The sequence below is a fragment of the Alternaria hordeiaustralica genome (genome assembly GCF_023758085.1).
Source record: "Alternaria hordeiaustralica strain BMP 2776 chromosome Unknown scaffold_3, whole genome shotgun sequence".
NCBI classification, from domain to species: Eukaryota; Fungi; Ascomycota; class Dothideomycetes; order Pleosporales; family Pleosporaceae; genus Alternaria; species Alternaria hordeiaustralica.
Genome location: NW_026056775.1, coordinates 1,608,030 through 1,629,876, shown reverse-complemented (window position 1 = coordinate 1,629,876; position 21,847 = coordinate 1,608,030). Strand labels below are relative to the sequence as shown.

Here is a 21,847-nt window from a genome sequence, read left to right as displayed (position 1 = left end):
CCTTACATGGATTATCAGGCACCGTGGCGGACGTTTCCTAGTTCCCCGGCTACTCACACCTTGCCGCTGCAGCCACGATGGGCTGTTCGTTCGTTTGATCCTCTCCATCCAGTCCTTCCGTCCGAACATAGACGGCTTGCGCATTTGGCTGGGCGACCCAGGGTCCATATCCTGTAGCATGTCGACTTTCGGCGATTCTGGCTGCATTTCCGGTTCCATGTTCCTTTCTACAGCAAATCCCGGAGTATGCGGTATTTCAAAGCCGGTGGCCAAGGCCTGAGGCAAGAATGACGATGTTGGCGGACTGTCATGGGGATCATGAAAGATGGGCATGGTTGTAACAGATTGTTGCGATAGACAGCATGAGTACAAAGATTTGACAAAGTATCAGAGAATAGTGGCGGGTTCGCGCGCGCAAAAGACGTGGAGCACTGAGATGGCAGGTCGTAAGGATGGCGGAGACGTCAGGTCAAGCGGTTGGAGCACCTGCTGGCCCGGCGAATGATATGAGTAAGAGTTTCCAGTTTAAACGGGGTGCGCTGGCTCCAGTGGGCGCTTCATTGTACAGTCATACTGCCCAGTTTTAGGACGAAACAGCGTGGAGCGCCCCAGTTGAAGGTGCGGAGAGGAGGGACGCAGGGACCGGGACAGATGACGCGCTGTGATCTTTGTTACAAGACGGAAAGTTCCTAATCGCTGCTGATAAAGTCGCCCATGCCGCCGGACCGGTATTGGCCGACGCAGCATGTCACACGACGAAAAAGAACACACTGCTCATCCGGGTGTTCCTGCACGTCCCCGCGGGCTGCGTCTTTGCTGGTGCATAGTTGCGATGGTGCACAAAGCTGAGGCGTGAGTGCAGGACCGCCGCGGTGGTGAAGACCATGTGACTGGCTCTAGATCGCGCCCCACTTTGCCAAGGCTGAGAAAGTCGGCGCGCGTTTGCGACAATCTGCATACCGCGACTCCGAACTTTCTCAACACAACCACAGCCGTCGATATGGCAGTCAAACGGCCGCATGAGGGAGACGCAAAGTCTTCCGTGAAAAAGCAGAAGCAGAAGGGTCGCTTCGACATCGGTCCCGCAAACTTACCCGATGGCACCCATAGACGGAAGAGTAGGTTTTTATCAACATTCTTCACGCATAGATTTCTCGCGGAGGAGGGATTTAGACAGGCGTATCGCGGGAGTCTTCAGCACCTACGTTTGCTGGCATCGCATATACACTTCAACTGCTAATTGGGTACTCAGTCGAAAAGATCAAGAAAGGCCTTATCACCAAGGCAAAGCTGAAGAAGCAGTATGCAAAGCTCAAAGCCCGCGAAGAAAACGAAGAGACGACACCGCGCAAGTCTGTCTACGACCGCGAATCTGCCAACGACGACGAAGACGACGATGAGGAGCCTACCGAACCCGTCCAAGAGCCCACCTTGGAGCCACACCCCGATCGCGTAGCGATGCTGGAAGAGAAGTCGCCCGAACCGGAATCCACACAGACTTGGGAGAGGCGACAGCGACGAGCTCGACCACAGCCATTCTTGAAAGAGACAGAAGTGGCGCGAAAGAAGAGGGAGGAAATAGAGGCGCGGCAAAAAGCCAGAGAGGAGGCGGACAAGGAGCGCGCAAAAAAGATTGCTGAGCGTGAGCGCTTCAGGAAGACCATGGCCAAAGCTAGGGGACCCAATGGCCAGAGGAAGCTCGGACGAGGGAGCACAGTTCTGCTTGCGAAAGCGCAGAGACTCATGGGCAAGACCTGAAGCATCGTCATCCGATAGCGACGCTACTATCCCCAGCTCCGAGGGATGATACGTCTGCGTCAGCCGACGCGTGCGCGCGCTCTTGTCAACATCTACGCACTCAATCCAGTGCTGGAGACACCGCTCCGCTTTACAACGAACACGGTTTCGACCCGTTCACTACGATGCAAGTATTGCGCTTCCCGCAGGTTGAACATCATAGTGGCCAGTGGATCGGAACGCATGTCGGGTGGCTATGATCTAGCCGTCGTTATAGGCACATGCTTGCTCAGAGAGAGGAGCAGCTTATTTACACAAGATACAATAGGCCAGACTCTGTGACGAAGCAGTAGTGCTACAGACATTCTGGATCAGGTGCACAGCTTCTTACCGAGAAAGCACCGTTGAATCATCGAATCAATTCAATGTACATTGCATTCTTTCTTACATCGTTCGATATCACCTTGCACCAATGCGGTTGTGTGATGTTACTTGTTCAGCCTTACCCCTCAGCCCTTGCACGAGGAGCGGTAGACCCGGACATAACCTAAAGCGATCGAGCGATAAAAGCGCGTTGCTTAATCAGTACACACCAGCTAGTTATACGAATGAGGGTCGCTGCGTTTGGTGTGTTGTGGGAGTGCGGAGTAATCGGCAACTGCCAAATGTGGCTGACGGTACCTGCCGAATGGAACGCGATCCACGCGCTAGAGATGAACGCTCTTCCCAGCCTCGCTCTCACTTCCTAGCATGTACCTCTCACGACCTCCTACGTGAACATACACGAGACACGAATAGTCACCTCTTCACCGGAATGCGTTCAATTGATCTGACTGCCGATTTCCGTCTTCGCCACCGCTGTAATCGCCTCCCTGGTCCGGTCGTACCAGCAAGACTGCGGACTGACCGCCAGGAGTAATCTTCGCCTCCAACTGAACGAGCTCGTTCCAATGGCACGACACGATACAGCAACACACTCTCCGTCTGAGATCTTAGCGGATCTTCGAGCGCATGGCGCAGACTATCACTAGAACATTGCGGTATTAACTCCCTCTTCGCTTGATAGTAGTGGCGGGATGTCAGCAGCAGAGACAGCTATCACGCATATCGCAACCTTCTCTTCGCCGATTATATGCGGCTATCAGATGGCTTAGACTGTTCCAGAGATCTGTTCGGCTGCTTTTCCGAGATGATCAGCGTTGGCCCATATTGGACTAGAGCACAGCCACCTAGTCACGTTTTTGAAACCACCTCGAAATTATCGATGGATGGACTTCATCTTTCGGCGTCTGAGATACTAACGTTTCGCAAGGCATTCACCGTATGATAGATCTCCGAATTCTTGTGTCGACGCGAGTTCAGCGAACTTCCCACCATTGAGCAGAACAGGCCCACAAAGGGTCAAAGCAGGCCTTTGAGCAACGAGTGGCTGTTACACCAGGCACGCTATGCAATTTGCTGTTCCTAGCGACTACATGGCATATCTTGTGGAGCAATAAGCTTATTCAAACCGGCTGCTAAGTTCTGAAGTTCCTTGAGGTTAGCGGTGTATGGTCCATGCAGCCTTACCTACAGGGACCTAGCCAGTGCGGGAATCCTTTGGGGGCTGTACACACCACCTGGTCAACGGCCCGTCAGACGATGCACTAACCATACACGCACGCGTCATGGCCTGCAAAGCCTCGTCCAGCTGCATGGAACATGTTCGTTACTGGGCTGTTTCGAAAACGCTGTAGGTTGCGCCGTCCACTAGCCGAACCGAGAACCACCGTCGAACATTACAGCTTGGCATACAGCTTGTTTGCCGTCTCTCCCTCCGGAAAATCCAAGGACCTGGTTTGCCAAGGCGCTGAAACACTATTATGCTAGCTTTCCGCTCGAGGTCGTCTCTTCACGATGTCTACATTGCTGATAGTCTTGCACTCTTTACTTGTACTAAGTCCTTGGGTCACTGCTACTTGGTTGACATAACTCAAGCTTATTGCAGCATCTTCAGACAACTCTTGTCATCTCTTTTGACCATATTATCCTATCTGCCGTCCATTGCAAGAGATCTCTGATTGTATTCGGATATCCTAGAGTACATCATCGTCATCTGTTCCCAATCACTATGGACAATTCCATTCGCCAGCCTCGAAAGTGGTCTTTGGCGGAAGATCAGAAACTCCGCGAAGAAGTGGAGGCCCAACGTAAGTTACACAGTTGCATGAGACACAGTCCATGTGGTATTCTATGCTCCGCAGCTATGCAACAGTCTCTGCATATCAGTTTTCTCCAAGCAAGCTAACCAAGCATCATTAGTCGTGGAAGGAGAAGTCAAGGATTGGTATGTTGCTTTTGCCCCACTCAAGCCCACAACTAACAGTGCCCGTAGGTGCAGAATCGCCGATAGCCTCCCTGGTCGAACGAACAAAGATTGTCGAAAACGGTGGCACAACTCAGTAGCAGGAGGTCTCAAGAAGGGGCAGTGGTCAAAGAGTGAAGATCAGTTGCTCTCAAGAGGGGTACAACAATACGGCCAAAAGTATGGCTCATCAATCGGAAGCACATACTCGTACTGACTCCACTATCAACAGATGGACAGTGGTCGCAAGCTGTGTCGGAAGTCGTAGCGCAGACCGTAAGTACTACGATGTATTACTACTTCGTTGCTGACCATCCCTTAGAATGCGCGAAGCGGTGGCAGCAGTCACTTGATCCGGATCTTGATCGAAGCGAATGGCGCGACTTGGACGTCAGTGACAGCAATCTCACGGACAGAAACCGCCTTCGGCTTGCTGACAGGTGCTGCGTAGGACACAACACTCATTGACGCAGTCCAGCGACTCGGACGACACTGGAAAGACATCCAACGTGAACATTTTCCAGGAAGATCAAAGAACGATATCAAGAATAGGTACGTTGTTCACTACTGCTTGTCCCACCCTCTCCTAATATTGTCAAGATATACGGTCCTCGTGCGAAGATACCAGAACCAGGGCATCACCCTTCCCAATGCCCCAAGTTCTCCATCCGACTCTGGTACACCGGCCCTGTCGAACTATGCCGAGGACGATGACTACCTCTCCCCCAATTCCCACATGTACGATACGTTCCTGTCCACACCATCACACGGATCAAGTCGCCATTCCTGGTCAAGCTTCGACAACGACGCATACTCAACATGGTCATCTCCACAAACATACGCCATGCCTACCGCTACAGCCGACCGGATTTTACATCATTCATCGGTCACTCCGTCTCAGTATCTATACACTCAGCCACCACTGGGCTCCAACATGCCTGCCACATGGGATCAAACGTCGCCCTACGCACATCACCCCTCACCATCACTGCACACCGGTGCACCCACGAGCCCATCAGTGTATGGCTACAGCCCATATCCGGTCGCCCAGCAACCAATAACGCCCCACAACATTGCTTACACAGCCTCCACGGAGCGAGCAGCATATGCCACGATGCCGAATTACTCGCCACCTACTGCATCAGGTCAGCGGGTTTACGACCAAAGCGCATCGGCAATGTACCGTGACCCCAGACATTCACAACATCCTTACTATCAGTCGTGAGGCTGTGCAACATGTATGTTAAAGTGTATAGCTTGGCAGTTACTTAATGGTCAGATCTGGCAAGTATTTGATAGGTCGAGTTCTGAGTCTCGTCACACATATGCAATGAAGATAATTTTCCGCCCACAAAGCCTCGACCAATCTTTCGTTTCACCGAGTGTCAATTGCGTTTCAAACACCACCTTGCGAACCTTGATGCCAACTACTGCAGGTTCTTTAGACGCGAACGGGCCTAACCACGTGACAAACCCGGGAGTGAGGACCCCTGATTGGCCGCCTAAACCCAGCACAGCCTCAACCCCGAGTACAAGTCGGACGCCCCATCGCGTTAAGGTTACCCAACCAAGTAAAGTGCGCATCTACGGAAGAAAAAGAAGAACGAAAAGACAGGATCGGTTACCCAGTCGAGTCAAAATAGTACCGTCCCCACTATCACGAATCAGGGTTGTTGCGCGGTGGGCCACGCCCGGGCTGTTTCTTTTTCTCTGCCTTGAAGACAGCCTGAGCCGTTGCAGGCCAGCACGCGCATCAATACACCAGTGATCACCTACATGCTAGCTAGCGTCAGCTAATGTAGAGTGTCCTGATCCGCGTCCATGCCCGCTGCACGATGCACGATCTCGTCGCCTGGACCGCTGTTTTACCTGCCTCATCCGTTGCGCGACGCGTGTGACTTCCTCTCGTTTACACACGCGAGTCCCTGCAGCATTTGGCGCTTGTAGATGGTATCATGCCATTCTGCTTCGCTTGGGCGTTGTTGGTGTTGAAAGTTTTCGTCACGATACACCGTGCGCGTGGTGAAGGCTGATGGCTTGCCGCACAGCGGCAGGTACCGTTAGTATGGAACCTTGAAGTTAACCACCTCCGTGGAACGGCGTCCCGTCCCTGTCGATCTGTGTCTTCGATGCACGGCATTCATTGTTCTTCACATTGTCGGACCGGACTTTGGGTCTGGATTCAGTTGGTATGTTCCTACGTTGCTGCCTTGAGCAGGCCTCGTCACCGCCGCATACTTGGACCTGGTATCGTAGGAAGGGGTACGCGTTCCTGCATAGAAAGAACGTATATTTGGGCACATGAACACTCTGGAAGGATGATATGATGTCAAACTTATGATGTCAAGTACCCGCTGGTGTGGCAGACTTGCATTCGGTATCGCCCGTTGAAGTATTCGGCGATGCTTGAATGAAGACTACGTGTTGGCGTGGGTGATGGCACCGGGCTAGTATGCATGATGAGGTCGGAGTGGCCGTGTTAAAGCTATGCGGACGCAAGGGCACTAGACTCTACACGAAGGGAAGGCGTCTACCTCCGTCACTCGTCAAGGGCGATACCCGCGTTAGGCGAGTGTAGTCTACAGGTCGTCACTCGATACTACGAGACTAATGCTCGCTGCTGTGACAATCTCTCCCCTTACTCTTCGGAGAAGACCGCCTGACAGTGTCGTTAATGCGATTTTGATAGTAAGAAGGGACGTACACTCACGTACCCGATGTCAATACCGAGTGAGCAAAAGTCTCCACATTCCGTCACTTCTCCAAGCACTGTATCAGAAACTCCACACCCCACACCCCACATGTCCTGGAGAAAATTCAGGCAGCTACATTACTATGAATAGACAGACTACGCGGCACGTTCCCCTAGATGCCCAAAACCCACGTACCGAGAGCTACATACCGCTGTTACATTACATTACAATACGTGAAACTATACAGCGGGACCCAGGTGACCACACTTCGGGGACTCCGCCTCGCTGTTTGCCTTACCAAGAGCCAGCGGGATTGTGAGACGCGTGGCATCTGTAGGTTAAGCTTTTCGCTTAGCCGTGAGACGGTCCGCTTTGGACGGCCTGATGTGTTCTTCGGAGGGCTTAATGTATGGATGTCTTCCGGCGGCAGAATGGGACGTGTTGAGATTAGCTTGGGTCATATGGGCGGAGGAAAGACTAGCGTGTTGTCAAAGTGATAATCCCTTGGAACATCCTCAGAGATGGTTATGTAATTACAGGTCCTTTCTCAAACTAGCTCCTGACATCATATTCATCATTCTCTTCGTCTCCTCTTCGTTGGGCTCTTTCCACCAGTCGTAGAAGTTGACAGGCTCGAAGCCTCTGTCACGCCATTGCTGCACCTGCTCCGGACCGATTTGATGCCAGGGCACGCCGATGTCTTTTGACACCTGGTCTTTGACATAGTTCTCCACGGTGTGACCGATACCTCTGTCATCGTTCCACTTGGCCAAAAAGAACAAGTCGAACATCTTCTGCTGCTCAGTCGTTCGTCGTTCGACTGCTTTCTCCATGCCACGCACCATATTTTTCTTGTTGTAGGCTTGTGGTTTCATCCAATCATTCACCTTCTCGTAGTCAAGCTCGAAGCCGCCTTGGTCGTATGTGGGTGAGCCCTCGCGTCCCTTGTCATGGCATACATACAGTTTGTGAAAATGTGCGAAGGGGTTCAGCCGACATTCATCTCTGAACATTGTGTTCTTAAGGGCGACGTTCAGACGTCCAGGAGGCTTCGTGGGCTTGGGTATGTAGAAGCTGTCGCTGACCCAATCTTTGATCTCTTGGGGCGCACTGATGTCATCCCAGCGCGGGCGTGCCCTGTGGCCCGGAGTTGGTCTCGGGTCACGTAGTTTGGAACGATCGTAATCATATTCCAGATCTGGTGTCGTGAGTCGTGGTTTCTGCTGTTCCAGATCTTCTTCTTTCGGTTGCTCTTCCTTCTTTTCGGCCCGTACCGATGTAGCTGCTCCCTGTCTTTCGCTCGTTCGGCGTTGCTTCGCAGATGCTTCATTCTCAGATCTCACTTTCCTCTTCTGGCCGGCAGATTGTGTCGAAGACTCAGCGGTTTGCGCTCCAGACGCAGTGTCTCGCGGCTGTGTCCCCTGATCTTGATTGGCATCGCGTTCCGCATCAGCGCCACTGCTTGCGTCGCCTCGCGTCCGTGGCATGGTCGAACATCGAATGAACAAGGATTGAACTGAGAGGTAGCGAATTTACCGATAAGACTTTGGGCACGGAGTTGTTCCAGTGATTCCAAGGGCTCGACTTGACGCGTTGCGCGACACAGCTTGATGTTAGGATGACGTCACGTGTTTACCACTTGCACGAGAGCGATCGGCGCAATCGCAACTACATCGGAACGAATCCTCGGTCGACCCGAGAATACTGACCGTCTCTCGGCCAAAGCGCACCATCTTGTATCATCCTCGATCCAGGCGATGCAGGTCCAGAAAGCCTCCAATTCTGCCTCGTATCCAGACCACTAAGCGGCACATTATCGACGTTTCAAATATTACCCGTCGGATCGGACCCCTGAGTACACCACAACGCACTGAGCACCGAACGTGTGTGCATCACAAACTTACATGCATCGAGGATGATACTCAACCGAGGGAGGCTGGTCCAACGTCCGTTAGTAAGCTCGTATACATCCCTCAAGCTCATGCACAATGAGCTTATATGCGCCTCTATGAGACCATCTTCGTGCTTCGCCACCGTTGGCACGCGTCTCTTGTCGCAATACAGTAATGCGGGAGGCATACCTCGTCTCTTTCTAGAATCTGTGCCGTCCGAGATTGACAAGGGTGTTCGATGGAGCGGTGTCGTGCATATTACTTGCATGTTTTGACTAGGCAGCAAAAACATGCCTTACAAGGCAGAACCGTGATGCGCAAACGACTTGTAAGGTTTTGGAGCCATATTTATTGTTTCTGATCATTGCAGTAGTCCTGGTGCTAGGTTCAGCAGCGATGCACACACTGCGATGGCGCACCCGAACTGTAGCGTGAGCAACTAAAGAGCTTGTCTTTTCCGTATACCGGATGGATGGGTGGCTGGTTGGCAAAGGCGGGGTTTTCGGATATTGGCAAAATCTGATAAGTCCCGACCCGCATACCCAAACAAAATTTTCCATCGCGATCCAAACTTCACATCCTTGGACTCTGTACGATTGAGGGAGCTCTGAGCTTTCATCATAACAATATATACGTTGCGTTCGGTCGAAGTTCCATCGAAAGCAACATCAGCCCGGCTAGCTCAATCGGTAGAGCGTGAGACTCTTAGTTATCACGTCCTAATAGACACGATTGTATCAAATCTCAAGGTTGTGGGTTCGACCCCCACGTCGGGCTTTCTTTTTGCTATGCTGTCGTCCATTGCAGTCCCGAACAAGAGGTGTTGGTGTTGTGGCCGTGAAGGACATTTTTTGGACTTTTGCACTAACCGACCCACAACGACTACAAATCGCAATAAGAGTACTACGGCAGCACGTAAAGCTGTTCATCAACTCGAGCTTTCGTTTTGAAAGTTCTCGCCCAGCACAAGATCCAAAAAGAAGGATTGAAGTGATGGTGGTGGTGAAGGACTTTTTTGACCAGACACGCAAATCATCCACCCTGACCAAACCCCAAGATGACGAACTATCTAAAGAAGCCCTCTCTTGTTTCTACCACCCAACGAACAGCTCTTGCTTATCTCGAATATGGACGTTGTAATCCCTGGGTTCGTTTGGCGGTTGCTTGATTTCATCCTTACATAAGTACCTAAGCATATCACGCCCTGTCAGTCATACGAACCTGGCAGGCGTTTGCAAAGGTATTAGGGAGACAATGCAGCAGTCTTCAGTGAAAAATTCTGTCAATTTGACTGGGGAAATGACAGTGTAATATGGCCCAGTCTCCCCAACACGTAGATGTCCATGTCGTCGGTAAACCTCTTAATTCGCCCATGTACCCAACCCTCGACGAATGCGTAATCTGCAAACTGGAGCGATTTCAAGGTTGCGCATCATGCGCTAGCCGGATTGGGACTAGGGGACGGGCCAGGCGGTGCTGATGCCGATGCCGCCTGTACAGCCATCACGAATAGGGAAGCCTTGCACTGCCCTACATAAACATCATTCGCATTGGGAATATGAAGCGCAACTTATTCCTTCTGGCTATCATACTGTCAGCCTTCAATAACTCCATCGATGGCTGATCGCTGGTCTTTAAAGCCGCCCATCCTGTTTGTCAGCCGCTGCGTCGCACATCATCTTTCGGAGATTACTTTGATCATAGACGCAGCCTGATGACCTCGGTATGCCGGTCACGCAGAGAATCCGACAGCTAACAAGGTAAGTAGTTTTCTAGCTATGGCGACACAATCGATGGTCGCTCACTAACACCAAACTCGTTAGCTATGGTCACGATGCAGTGGCTGGTTTGGTTGATTACAGGAGAAGACGCAGGATCAAGCGAAAAGGGCGCTGCTCCACCACTCCGGATTTAATACATGCTCAAGGAATTACCAATGGACATGCGGGAACGTATCGATATCGACATCTTCGAGCGACACACTCAATCAGATTACTTCGGTTTTTGCCTGGCTCCAGTGATAGACACATCCGCTGTACCATCGAAGAATACGACTCAACGTCAGAGACCATTCCGTACTTAGCGCTCTCCTACGTCTGGGGGGATGCAACGATCCGGAATGCCATCTCGTTAGACGGCGAAACTGCATACATCACGTCGAATCTCAGAGAAGCTCTGGCACATCTAGGGAACGCGTTCCCATATTCCAGCTTCTGGATTGATGCAATCTGCATCGATCAAAATAACGCAGAGGAGAGAATGCACCAGGTAGCACAAATGAGAGCTATCTATAGCAATGCGACTGAGGTAGTAATGTGGCTAGGTCCAGGACATCAAGACATCGAGAATTTGAGCTTGGTCATAGATTCTCATCGCGCTCAATGCGGCTTTCTAGACCAGCCGGTCACGGGCTGCAGCCTCAAGTTGGACGACGATATCACAAACGCGATAGATCGCCTGATAGGCCGAACGTACTGGTCTCGAGTGTGGATCATCCAGGAAGTCGTTGTTGCCAAGAACGCCAGAATCATGTGCGGTACTACATTTCTGAATTGGGACTATCTTACGCAATTTCTGAAACTCATCCGCTCCGGACACATCGAGTCTGATTGGAGCGAAACGGTGCTCTATACGTTCAAATTTCATACATGGTCAATGCCCATGCTTCGTCTAGACAGCTGGTCTAAGAGTTCCACAAGCCTGGCGCAGGTCTTGGACTGGTCTGCGTCAAGCCTTGCGACCGATGGTCGCGACAAGGTGTACGCACTTCTTGGTCTAGTCGCCACAGGGGCTGGCAAGCTTATTTCGGCCGACTACACATTCTCGGCATGCAACGTTTATTGTCTCGCCATTCGCGCCATGTCGGTGGATTGCGATCTCGAACAGCGCAAGTACGATTTCCGTCGGGAGATTAATACCATAGAAGAAAGCTGCTTAAGCAATGCTCTTCTGCGCGAGCAGGCGTCAGCCACTAGAGAACTGCGCCAAGTCGGACGGCGATCGAAGAAGTCCTTGTCTGCTTCATTGAATCACTCAGATAAGGACACGTGGAATCTCGACACAGGATGTGATGGAATAAGTTGTGGGAGTAAGACCGTAATGCGGCGCTTTGCAAGATGGCTCAGTGTTCCAGATCTGACGTTCCGTTCGGATGCGAATTCGTTTACTAGCTTCCATAGCGAAGCGCCGCAGGAACTCATTCCCCTACACGAATTCTTCACCGGCAGTAGCGCGAAACGACTACTCCAAAAACGTAATCAGACCACGGCCAATGGAAATGTGATTGCGAAGTACAAGGTCCTTGCTAGACTATCTATGAGCCTTCATCTGGTTCCGACTTAGTACAGTTGCGTTGTTGCTTTGTAGCTCAGCATTTGTCTCAACTTAGAAGCTTTCCTCTAAAAGCTGCATCACTCCAGCACATCACAAATACCCTCTCCACCCCGCCCACTCAACCCCCTTCTTCAACACCACCCCAACAACCCACGACTCAACCACACTCAAAGCCCCCACCACAACCGCCGATGCCACCGCTCCTATACTCTCCCAGCCCTTCTTCCCAAACCAACACTGCAAATCAAGAACCACCGGTGAATGAACCAAGAAAGCCGCATAACTATACTTCGCAACATCCACGGCCCCAACCGTCCAGCGCTTGCTCAGAAACGCCAAACGCGGATCGTAGAAAGCCTTCAATAGGAGCGAAGCGAGGGTCAAGCCAGCGAATTCGTTGAAGAACGCGTAGAGGAAGGCGAGTAGGTTTGGGCCGCCGAAGATGAGAGGGACGATCTCGGGGAAAGACATGCCGGAGTCGAGTAGGGACTTGATGTGGAAGAGACTGAGGGAGGCGATGGAGGCGGTGATGCTGCCGACGATGCGTAAGGTTGATGAAGAGATGGCGTTTTGCAGTGAACGCCCTGAGCGGTGGATGTAGATGCCGGCGGTGTAGTAAGTGACGTATTGGGATACATACGCCAGCTGGAGGAACAAGGGCCAGAAGGCTCGGCCTACGGGATAGTAGAGTCGGATGAAGAAGGATGATGTGGATATCAGGCCTAGGGTAGCCAGCACGTGAGTCGTCCGGAAGGGCTTCGGTTCCTCTGGGGCGTTGGTAACTTCCATTTGGGATGGAGTCTTCGTCGACGGTGCGCTGGCCTTAATATTGCTAGAGGCAGAACCGGAGTCCGCTTTCTTGCCCTGCGGCACCGGCTCCTGACGAGCAAAATACCCCGGCAACAATCCAGCAAACACCGCATCAAAAGCCAAAAGAGTAGCACAATACCAAACCGGCCCCCCAACCCCCCTCACACTCTTAACCCCCTCCCAAATCTCCCTCCCCACCTCACCCCATCCTTCCCCCCTCAACCTCCCCGCCAAAATACCCCTCACAAGTCCCCCTCTCACTAAACTGAACAGCAGTGCCGGAACCCCCAGCCTCCTCCACTTCTCGCGCAGAAACTGCGTTCTAGTCTTCTTCTTCGCGGCGATGGAGGAAAAGTACGCGGAGACAAGGAAAAAGGAGCCCATGAAAAAGGTCTGGTTTGTGACGTTGAAGAGGACGAGGGCGGGGGAGCTGCTGGGGTAGTAGCGGGGGGAAGTGTAGGGCCAGGGGCCTGCACCACCGTAGGGGGTTGAGGCGTGGTGCAGGATTACGAGGGCTGTTAGGCTCGTGCGGAAGTTGTCTAGGGCGTGGGTGCGTGGACTGGCCATTCTGCTTTATTGTGTTTTGAGAGGTGATGGAATGTCGAAGTCAAACATTTTTGGAGGCGGTTGCTGTCTCTTTTATCTTGATCCGTTCCGCGTATGTGGTCATCGTTTTGGGGATGATTGTAAGCAGCGGAGTATACACGCGTGAAGAAAAGTGGGGCTGGTGCCTTGTCGTGTAAGACGGAATAAACGAGGCGGAATGATTGTGGCACGGAGTGATGATAGGCCACAGCCCAAACGCTATCCTGCTTTCATTGTCTTCCTATCATCAAGCGAAGTAGCCGTTCATTTCCATTGCGACTACCAGCCGCTCCATTTGATTCTCTTCTGCAGTGCCTCTTCCTTTGCCGTAGCCCTGTTTGCCTGTCAGGCCTCGGCACACACTCAAGAACACCCGTATCTTTCCTCTGATTTTCGCGTAAAGACCTTTCACACTTTCTTCCGTCTGTTGTGTGTTGGCATTCTGCATCTTGGCGAAGAGAAGGATGTGGTCGAATATTTCTTCTACAAGGGCCATGATCTTGCGCTGTCGCTTCCGGAGTAAGAGCGCAAACAAGATGCTGTCCAGGCATCTCTCATGCGAATCGCGCAGAGATGCAACACCTTCCGTGACACGCACTCCGAGCTCGCCGGCTGCGTCTTCCTCGTTCAACCTGGTCTCGACAGTCCGAACCAAGGTGTCAAAGTCGTCCCACGGCTCTGCAATGCCGGTCTGGAAGACATAGTTGGTGAGCGTTATCACGAAGTGATACGCCTCGGCCCTGAAGTAACGAGCGTTGCTATCTGCATACTCGCGTGGTAGATGCGAGACGACGAACAGCATGCGCAGAAGCCGTAGCAGGAATTTGAAGATGTAGTCGTACTTGTCTAGAGAGGTACTCGTGATCACCAGATTGAGCGGGGCAGGCGCCACGTATTGTAACCGCAGGAAGTCGAGAGCATGTAACATATCAGGGTCCATGACCTTCTCCTGTTCCGCCTCGGTGAGGTTGCGAATAGCGAAGTTGAGCTGTCCGGGAAGCTCATCGTTGTCTCTGTTGTTGAGAAGCGCTGTAGGTGCAGCTACAACTTCATCGCCTTGTGTTGATTGGTAGAGCGTCGAGGAATAGTAGCTCTCGCTGAGAACGCCTCGCAATGCCAATCGAAGCTCCGAGCTTGCTGGTGGCCATGACGTTCGGGACCCTAGTTGCAACCCCATATGTACTCCACTACGCATCTTTCCTTTGTGACGCTCGGCACTCTCGCGGTCGGGATCAAATAGGGCGGTTGCTAATAGGGATGAGAAGACACCATCACCTAGAAGGTGGTACTGCCGCTGCAGTGACAGGTGAAGTCGCAGCTGATGTGACCGAAAGAACAAGCGAATCGTGGCTGCGTTGACTAGTTTCGCTTGTGCGGTGATGAGGGGGCGGAACGACAGAGTAGATGCTAAAGACATGGGTGGCGAGAACGTATTGGATACGGCCTCGCCATCTTCACTTGTTCTCTCTAGTGTCCCCTCTATGAGAAGCTGCAGCTCGTCTGGCAGCGCTTGACACGACCATTTCGGTGTGTCATCCATGCGCCGGATAGAGTCTTCAAAGTATCGATCGAGATCTTGAGAGTTCGTCGGGATCTCAGTCGCAAAATTGGGTGCTGATTGGGTAGAGAGAGCAGCTGTTTCGTTATGTGATCCTGTGCTGAAAGCGAGCAATGCTTGTCGGAGCCTCTCTTCGTACGCTTTTGCCTTTGACGCTAGTATCTCGATATCTTGCCATTGAAAGCCCCAATCCATGTCCGGAGGCTGAACTGCTAACCCATCAAGGCGAGCCAGGGGATGATAGGGATGCTGCAATTTCAAGAAGCGAAGACTGTGACCTGTCTCAAATATCGTGTTACCATCTTCTGGGGAAATGAACCTTGGCATCATTTCGGATCTGTACGTGTAGTCTAATGTAAGAGTATCGCCAGTGGGGTCTTCAACAGTTACGAAGCTATTGCGCTGCCAAATGGGCACAGAAACTTGCTCTTTCCTGATGCCCATCCATTCCCCGAGGAGCTCCAAGCTTGGTCTGGATACTTGACTGAGCACCTGGCATGAGAGCTGTCGAAGCTGTTCATCCCCCTCTTCCAGCTCAAGCAGGCGGTGGTGTAATATGGACGACAGTTGCTCGTTGGTTTTGGCATGCTTGACAGCATCTGCCATACGAGCAACGTGAACAAGGATATTGCGAGGCTTCGCAAACTGGTGCTGAAGCTGGATGAGCGAGCGGATCTTGGTAGATTGCTTTCCTAGGGTATCTTCCAGGCTTGAAAGGACGCTCGATATTGATGTGGCCAGAGCGACTCTTGCGGGGATCGACGCTGCCGAGGCAAAGGTGCGCTCTGCGAAAGAGCGTAGATAAAGGAATGTGTTGCCGATGAAAGTAAAGTACAGGATCAAGCTCTGCGCTGCTTGTAGGCTCAGTCCCGAAGCTCGTCCATCCGGTATGGCGGGCTGGAACGTCTTCAGCTTTGGGTTGAACTGGAAGAGTATAGAGGATCGGCCTAGACCAAGGTTCCAGAGCGATTGCAAGAGTACATCTCCTTTCAGTATCCGACCAGCATTCTTGCCCTCGTCTCGCACCAGCGTCGCATCGAAGGTCTCGGGGCCATGCTCAGTTATGTATGGCGTCTGGCTTTCGACGTGCCTTCCCTTTTCGAACGACTCCCAGGTATAGAACAGGACATCTTTGTTCGCAGGTCCCAGGTCAAGGGCTACCTTCCAGACGTCTTCTTCGGGCTCTAAGGGCGGTGTCTCGATGGGAATGCTATCGTCGTCGAAACTGTCGAGCTCGGGTAGCGGTCCGAATTCGAACGTGTCCAGATCAGGCAGTCGCAATTCGCGTTCGAGGTCATGTTTGGGCGCGTAAGGATGGTCGAATCTGATTGAAGAGACTGTGGCTGGTCAGCACCGCGTTCACATGCTCGGATGAAAAGACGCGACGACCCACTGTCTAGCTCCAGGGGAGCGAAGAGCGACGACTCTGGAGAATCGTCGTCAAAAAAGGAAGGCTGCCTCCACAGATGCTCGGTACTGAAGACGTCGTGAATCGAATCACGCGCATCCATGGCGGCGGATGTGGAGTAGTCGAGGGTGAGGGAGGGGTATGACGCGCCATAGTTTTGGCGACTCAGCCCTACGCGGACCCTTGCGCCTTCCGTCACTGTACCTGCAGCTCGCGACTGCGCGTTTCCTTCACTCACTTCCCTTCACTCCCACGACCAAACATCCACACCATGCCGCCCCGAAAGAAGGCAAAGGCGAGTGCAGCTTCCACGCCCCTGCGCGACACTCAGCCCCAAACACCGCAAGACTCAGGCGTTGTCCAGTCGCAAGATGAGCTGCTCAGCGATCCGTGGGCCGACGAGCAGGAGACACAGCTATTGAAAAGCATGATGAAGTGGAAGCCTACCGGTACGACATAGTAAACTCTATTATCAGACACGTGATTGACATCCTCAGGTATGCACAAGCACTTTCGTATGATCTCCATCCATACCGACATGCGCTCGCATGGCTTCGCGAGTGACGACGCTCCTCACACGCGCATTCCCGGTGTCTGGAAGAAGCTGTCGCAGCTATACGACCTGGACGCCCTCGATACGCGCGAGAACGAGTTCGCTTTCTCCGAAGACCCAGACCCGCTAGACCCCGACGACGCCAACAACATGCCCGAGTTCGAGCTGCCAGAAGACGAGTATGGCAAGCTCATGTGGCTCCAGCGCTTCCATCGTGAATCTTCAGCCACTGGCTCGTCGCCGCCCATGACGCCCATCCAAAAATACAAAGAACTCTACGCGCCAGGCATCGGCCTACTGAAAGACCTCCCCGATGGCGTGCACTCGCAAAAGGCTGAGAGCGTAACCGAAGCCACTCCTGTACCCAAGAACGCAAAGAACACAAGAACAGGCAAGGCTGCAAAGGGTGGTAAGGGTACCAAGGCTGGAGCCACTGCTGCAAAGAACAGTAAGGCCCAGAGCACCGTATCTGAATCCGCAGAAGAAGAGGACGAAGATGATGACGATGAAGAATCTAGTGCCGAGTCTGAAGAAGACAGTGCGCCAACTACTCGCCGAACGAATCGCGCGAAACCAAAGCCAGCGCCGAAGAGAACGAGAAAAAGGTAGATACCCGGGACATGGGCTTGAGCAAGGCGTTTGGTTTATTGATACCCGGGTTCCATGTGTTCTGTCGCAACAACGCTTATGCACGTGGAGCAGAAGCGTTTGATCGTTCCCGAATACACGTGTCATTCGAGCCGCCTCAGGTGATTGATCGATCAGATCTCACAGCATTGGGCGTTTGCATATTTACATCGATACCTTCTCCGCAGGCGTGTTACCTCACCGTGATGTATGCACCGTTTGCATGGTCACGGGTAGCCGTTGACGAACGCGCAAGTCCTATTATAAAATCTCGCACTTTTCCTCTCTTCGTCTGCACAGTCTATAGGACAGGACCCGAATACAACCGACTATGGTCCATTTACCACAGGAAATACTCGACAATGTCTTCCTCAACCTCTGGAATACGGAGCAACCCACGACTGAGCGATTTCACAACGTTCCGAAAATCTCTATTCGTACAATTCTCAATTGCCGGCTCGTCGCACGCCGTTGGTTCGATTCGAAAGCTTTGACTAGCGTCTTTGTCGGTGTGCTTTCCCTGACACCTTTCGTGTGGTACAACCATCGCCTCCCAGCACTTGAAGAGATAAGCGAAATCCCGAAGTACTCTTGCTATTTCAGTGGGGCGATCACAATCTGCGGTATGGACCTGGGTCTCGTGACTCTTAAAGACCATGACCGCTGGGGTCCTGGTCGCGATGAGCTCGACAAGGAGAACTCTGTCACACATTATCTTGTGCACCTGCTACGTCGGTTTAGCTGGATAGAGCACTTTCGATACTATCCAATCCACCCAAACTGCCTCGATGGCACCTGGCCCAATTGGGAGGTAACAGACTCAGACCGCACATCGCTTGAGACGTGCTTCCAAGGAGGACCAGACCGCTCCAGATACGGTTACCCAGCACTCGATGAAGGCGAATACTCTTGGCAAGGTGTCCAGAAGGAGAGCCAGTGGATTTTTCCCAAGGTGAGATAATTACTGTACGAATTGCGAGACATACACTGACTTCGTGCTCTTGCATTTGCAGATCATGGAAGCGTTCGAGGAGTCCCACGTCTGGTTAAGTACTCTCGAGAGTCCACTGCTTGGTAATAGGGCGTCGCACTGCGCAATCACATTTGGTACTGCCCTTCCTGAAACTGAGGAAAATCTATATTTCGGGCGCGATCTGTTCAGGTGGTTCCCCAGAGGTTTAAAGCGTGTCGCTATCACTATCACCCAGCACATCAGAAGGCCCCTGTTGATATCCGACGGTCTAGAAGAGCTGAAAAACCTTGAGTACCTGGATATCACGCTATCAAGGAGTCCACCGCATTGTAGCCGATGGGGCGGGCCTTTCGATGAACCGTTCCGTCTAAGCTACTCCTTCCTCTCAAATATGTCATACCAACTAGAGAAGCTGAAAGAGTTCCGCCTGATGGCAGACCAGCAGCATTTGTTCGATGAGCACGACATTATTCATTCCATGAAAATCTTTCCGAATGTTAAGAAGCTTGCATTCGCACATATTCTACTGGATGAACCTGGAAATTGGAGCAGTCTGCTACAGCGGCTAGCGACCCTCAATCTCGAAGAATTACGGTTGCTTGACCCTCGAAATCTAGTCTGCGATTATCCCCAACGTCGCATTAGTCATGCTCATCTTAGACATGTATATCCATCTCAATCGCCGAGGCCCAAACTACCGGGAACTCAGAATACCGACTACCGCATGTTCAAGTACGTCGAGGACGATCATCTGTTGTTGGCAGCGCAAAAGGTTCGCCTGATCGATACAAACTCATTGTGGACTGCCGAGACTCATCCTGGGCTGAGCAGAACTTTCGAGTATCCTGGCTTTGCTATCTTCGAAAAGGGCGAAGATGATTGTTGATCTGGCGACATCACTTGCAGTGTGTACGAAAGGACCCGGTTTTGCGAAGATGCATCCATAGCACAGAATCACGCCAACCAGGAAAAGAACTAAACAGGCCTGCAACCTACATCAACTTAAAACCCTACAAGATAGGTGACTTAGCGTTAATGTAGTCTCTAGACCTGTTCAGTTTTTTTCTTGTATAAGGTGGAACGATTCGTTTCTTTCAATTAGCACCCATTCTAGAGAGGTGCCCTGGAAGGGTTTGACATGTCATCCTTTTCACATTGACAATTCGGTGTTGCAAGGTCGCAACCACGAGCGTCTTCATTGTATCTTCTATTTCCGTAGTTCCAGAGGACTGGATAACTATATAGCCTGTAAATACACTGCGATGACTTTGGATCTTGTCAACACCAAATGTGTTCATTCTTAGCCAGACCCATTATAAAAGTGATAGAATCGCAGGCCGCTTTGAAGACATCGCAGTATCCCCGATAGCAGCTAATCTCGCCGCTGCCGTCCCAGCTCTCCTCCCAAATACCGCCCCAGAAGTCAAGCCACTACCTCCAGGATAGTTCCCATAGAACAGACCACCCAGCATCTCTCCAACACAAAACAGCCCCGTAACCTCTCTTCCAGAGTTCGATATAACAGCTGTAGTCTCCGGATTGACAGCCAAACCTCCGAACGTGAAGGTAACACCGCAACATACTTTAACAGCCATGAACGGGCCTTTATCGAGCGGCAGCGCCCAGTTCGACTTCGCCAGTTCCAGCTTCTTCTTGGACGACTGCGTAGTAAGCCCATCCTTTACCGCCGGGTCCCACTTCCTCTTCGGATTCTCAGCCATCGCCGCATAAACCGCCTCGTTATACTCCTTCACCGTCTCCACAAACCTCTCCGGCTCAGTCAACCCCCCCTCCCCCGCCAACTTCCCCGCCAACTCCTCAACCGTCTTCCCCCAAACCTTCTCTACCCTCTCATCCCTGTACTCCTCCTCCCTCAACCACCCCACAACCCTCTGATCCCAAACCTGCCACGCCACCCCATCAGGCTGCCCATGTATCGCACGTCCAAACTTCGCATACGTGTAATTCCGCATATCGATGCCCTCGTCTACAAACCTTTTTCCCTCTGTGTTGACCATAATGCCAAGCGGATATCCCGACTTGGTGAATTCATTCGAGATAAGCCGGTCGCCGCTGTTCGCAGGCGCGTTAGCATCCCAGCAGGTAGAATGGCACCCAGACCAGTTCCCTGCTTGCTTCGCATCCACGTCGCGGATGGCGCACTCGAGGACTTCGCCTGTGTTGAAGGGCGTACCGCGGACGCGCGCGAGATCCCAGGATGGACCGAGGTATTGGGCGCGCATGCGTGGGTTTGCTTCGAAGCCTCCCGCGGCAAGGATGACGGCTTTGGTGGGTATATGGGTGGATATACCCTTGTAGTCTACGACAACGCCGGTGATGGCACCGGAGAGAGAGGTTACGATGCGTTTGGCAGGCGTGGAGTAGTAAACTTCGATTCCGTGTCTGCGGGCGCAGGCTTGGTGGTCTAGCATGAGACCCTTTCCGCCGTCTTGCGTCTTGAGGGCCATGCCGCCCCAGAACTTGTAGCGGCCGTTTACTTTGTAAGCTTGGCGGTTGAAGGAGAGTTGGTATCGGATACCGTTGTTTGCGAGCCATTTTACGGCCTCGTTGGATTCTGAGATGAGCGCTTTGCTAAGGGCTGGATCTGAACGGCCTAGGCATACTCGATCCATATCTTCCTGGAAATCATCTTTGGTGTATGGTTCCATGTCTGTGAGTTTTGCTGTTTCGGCATCGACGTTGTTGACGATGGGTAGGAGGTCGCTGGTACCGCTGTGCACGGTGCGGAAGGCGCCTGCTGTGAAGTAGCTGTTACCTCCGGCCCAATCTTCTGGTGCTTTTTCGATGAGGACGACCCGGCGTGCTCCTGCTTCTGCGGCCGCTGTTGCGGCGGAGAAGCCCGCATTTCCTCCGCCTATTACTAGGACGTCGATGGTTGGGAATGATGTCAGTTGCCTCATAATCGCGGACTTTGGTAAATATTGATTGTCCGACTAGCAGTGAACGTCTTAATAAGGCCTGGTACTTGGGACATGAGGAATCCATAAATGTTGCCTCGGGATATCTAGGTGGCGCGGGATAGCTGCGCAGCCAACGAGCGCGGCCCGCGTGTTGAGTTGTCGCGAGCGGTCATAGGACGGAAATATGGCCGAACTGCAGCGCTCTTTCTCCGAAGAGGTTACTGGCACGCATGTATATTGTACCTCGAAGTGTAGGCTGCACATCACGCAGCATGCTAATGCTGCCTTTCGAACATCAGGTGTCGTGGCATGGAGCTGTTCGCCCTTGGCCCTGGTGGTATGACTCGCGGCAAGCTATCCAATACTCCCCAAGTTCCGGCTGATGGAAATACTCAGCATTGCAGCCGCTGTTG

General features: G+C 52.3%; 8 protein-coding genes and 1 non-coding gene across 9 annotated transcripts; 5 read left to right on the top strand and 4 right to left on the bottom strand.

Annotated features, from left to right (window-relative positions):
- Positions 1–1,000: 1,000 nt before the first annotated feature.
- J4E84_002693 (uncharacterized protein) lies at positions 1,001–1,758 on the top strand (the record flags this gene model as incomplete). Its single annotated transcript, XM_049385313.1, has 2 exons — positions 1,001–1,118; positions 1,253–1,758. 2 exons carry the CDS (start codon positions 1,001–1,003, stop codon positions 1,756–1,758), a joined length of 624 nt encoding a protein of 207 aa, XP_049247336.1.
- Positions 1,759–3,847: 2,089 nt separating this feature from the next.
- J4E84_002692 (uncharacterized protein) lies at positions 3,848–5,306 on the top strand (the record flags this gene model as incomplete). The annotated part of the gene is made up of 7 exons (XM_049385312.1): positions 3,848–3,926; positions 4,039–4,063; positions 4,112–4,261; positions 4,314–4,357; positions 4,404–4,471; positions 4,533–4,633; positions 4,682–5,306. The coding sequence occupies 7 exons, from the start codon at positions 3,848–3,850 to the stop codon at positions 5,304–5,306; spliced, it is 1,092 nt and encodes a 363-aa protein (XP_049247335.1).
- A 2,001-nt stretch (positions 5,307–7,307) lies between these two features.
- Positions 7,308–8,261, bottom strand: J4E84_002691 (uncharacterized protein; the record flags this gene model as incomplete). The annotated part of the gene is made up of 1 exon (XM_049385311.1): positions 7,308–8,261. One exon carries the CDS (start codon positions 8,259–8,261, stop codon positions 7,308–7,310), a length of 954 nt encoding a protein of 317 aa, XP_049247334.1.
- Positions 8,262–9,337: 1,076 nt separating this feature from the next.
- J4E84_002690 lies at positions 9,338–9,443 on the top strand. The gene has a single exon. It is a non-coding gene; the product is annotated as a tRNA-Lys (tRNA).
- A 2,536-nt stretch (positions 9,444–11,979) lies between these two features.
- J4E84_002689 (uncharacterized protein) lies at positions 11,980–12,788 on the bottom strand (the record flags this gene model as incomplete). Its single annotated transcript, XM_049385310.1, has 2 exons — positions 11,980–11,993; positions 12,209–12,788. The coding sequence occupies 2 exons, from the start codon at positions 12,786–12,788 to the stop codon at positions 11,980–11,982; spliced, it is 594 nt and encodes a 197-aa protein (XP_049247333.1).
- Positions 12,789–13,641: 853 nt separating this feature from the next.
- J4E84_002688 (uncharacterized protein) lies at positions 13,642–16,463 on the bottom strand (the record flags this gene model as incomplete). Its single annotated transcript, XM_049385309.1, has 2 exons — positions 13,642–16,289; positions 16,346–16,463. 2 exons carry the CDS (start codon positions 16,461–16,463, stop codon positions 13,642–13,644), a joined length of 2,766 nt encoding a protein of 921 aa, XP_049247332.1.
- A 168-nt stretch (positions 16,464–16,631) lies between these two features.
- Positions 16,632–17,522, top strand: J4E84_002687 (uncharacterized protein; the record flags this gene model as incomplete). Its single annotated transcript, XM_049385308.1, has 2 exons — positions 16,632–16,809; positions 16,858–17,522. 2 exons carry the CDS (start codon positions 16,632–16,634, stop codon positions 17,520–17,522), a joined length of 843 nt encoding a protein of 280 aa, XP_049247331.1.
- Positions 17,523–17,871: 349 nt separating this feature from the next.
- J4E84_002686 (uncharacterized protein) lies at positions 17,872–19,399 on the top strand (the record flags this gene model as incomplete). Its single annotated transcript, XM_049385307.1, has 3 exons — positions 17,872–18,492; positions 18,554–19,129; positions 19,223–19,399. The coding sequence occupies 3 exons, from the start codon at positions 17,872–17,874 to the stop codon at positions 19,397–19,399; spliced, it is 1,374 nt and encodes a 457-aa protein (XP_049247330.1).
- A 427-nt stretch (positions 19,400–19,826) lies between these two features.
- On the bottom strand, positions 19,827–21,434 carry J4E84_002685 (uncharacterized protein; the record flags this gene model as incomplete). The annotated part of the gene is made up of 1 exon (XM_049385306.1): positions 19,827–21,434. One exon carries the CDS (start codon positions 21,432–21,434, stop codon positions 19,827–19,829), a length of 1,608 nt encoding a protein of 535 aa, XP_049247329.1.
- Between the last annotated feature and the right edge of the window lie 413 nt (positions 21,435–21,847).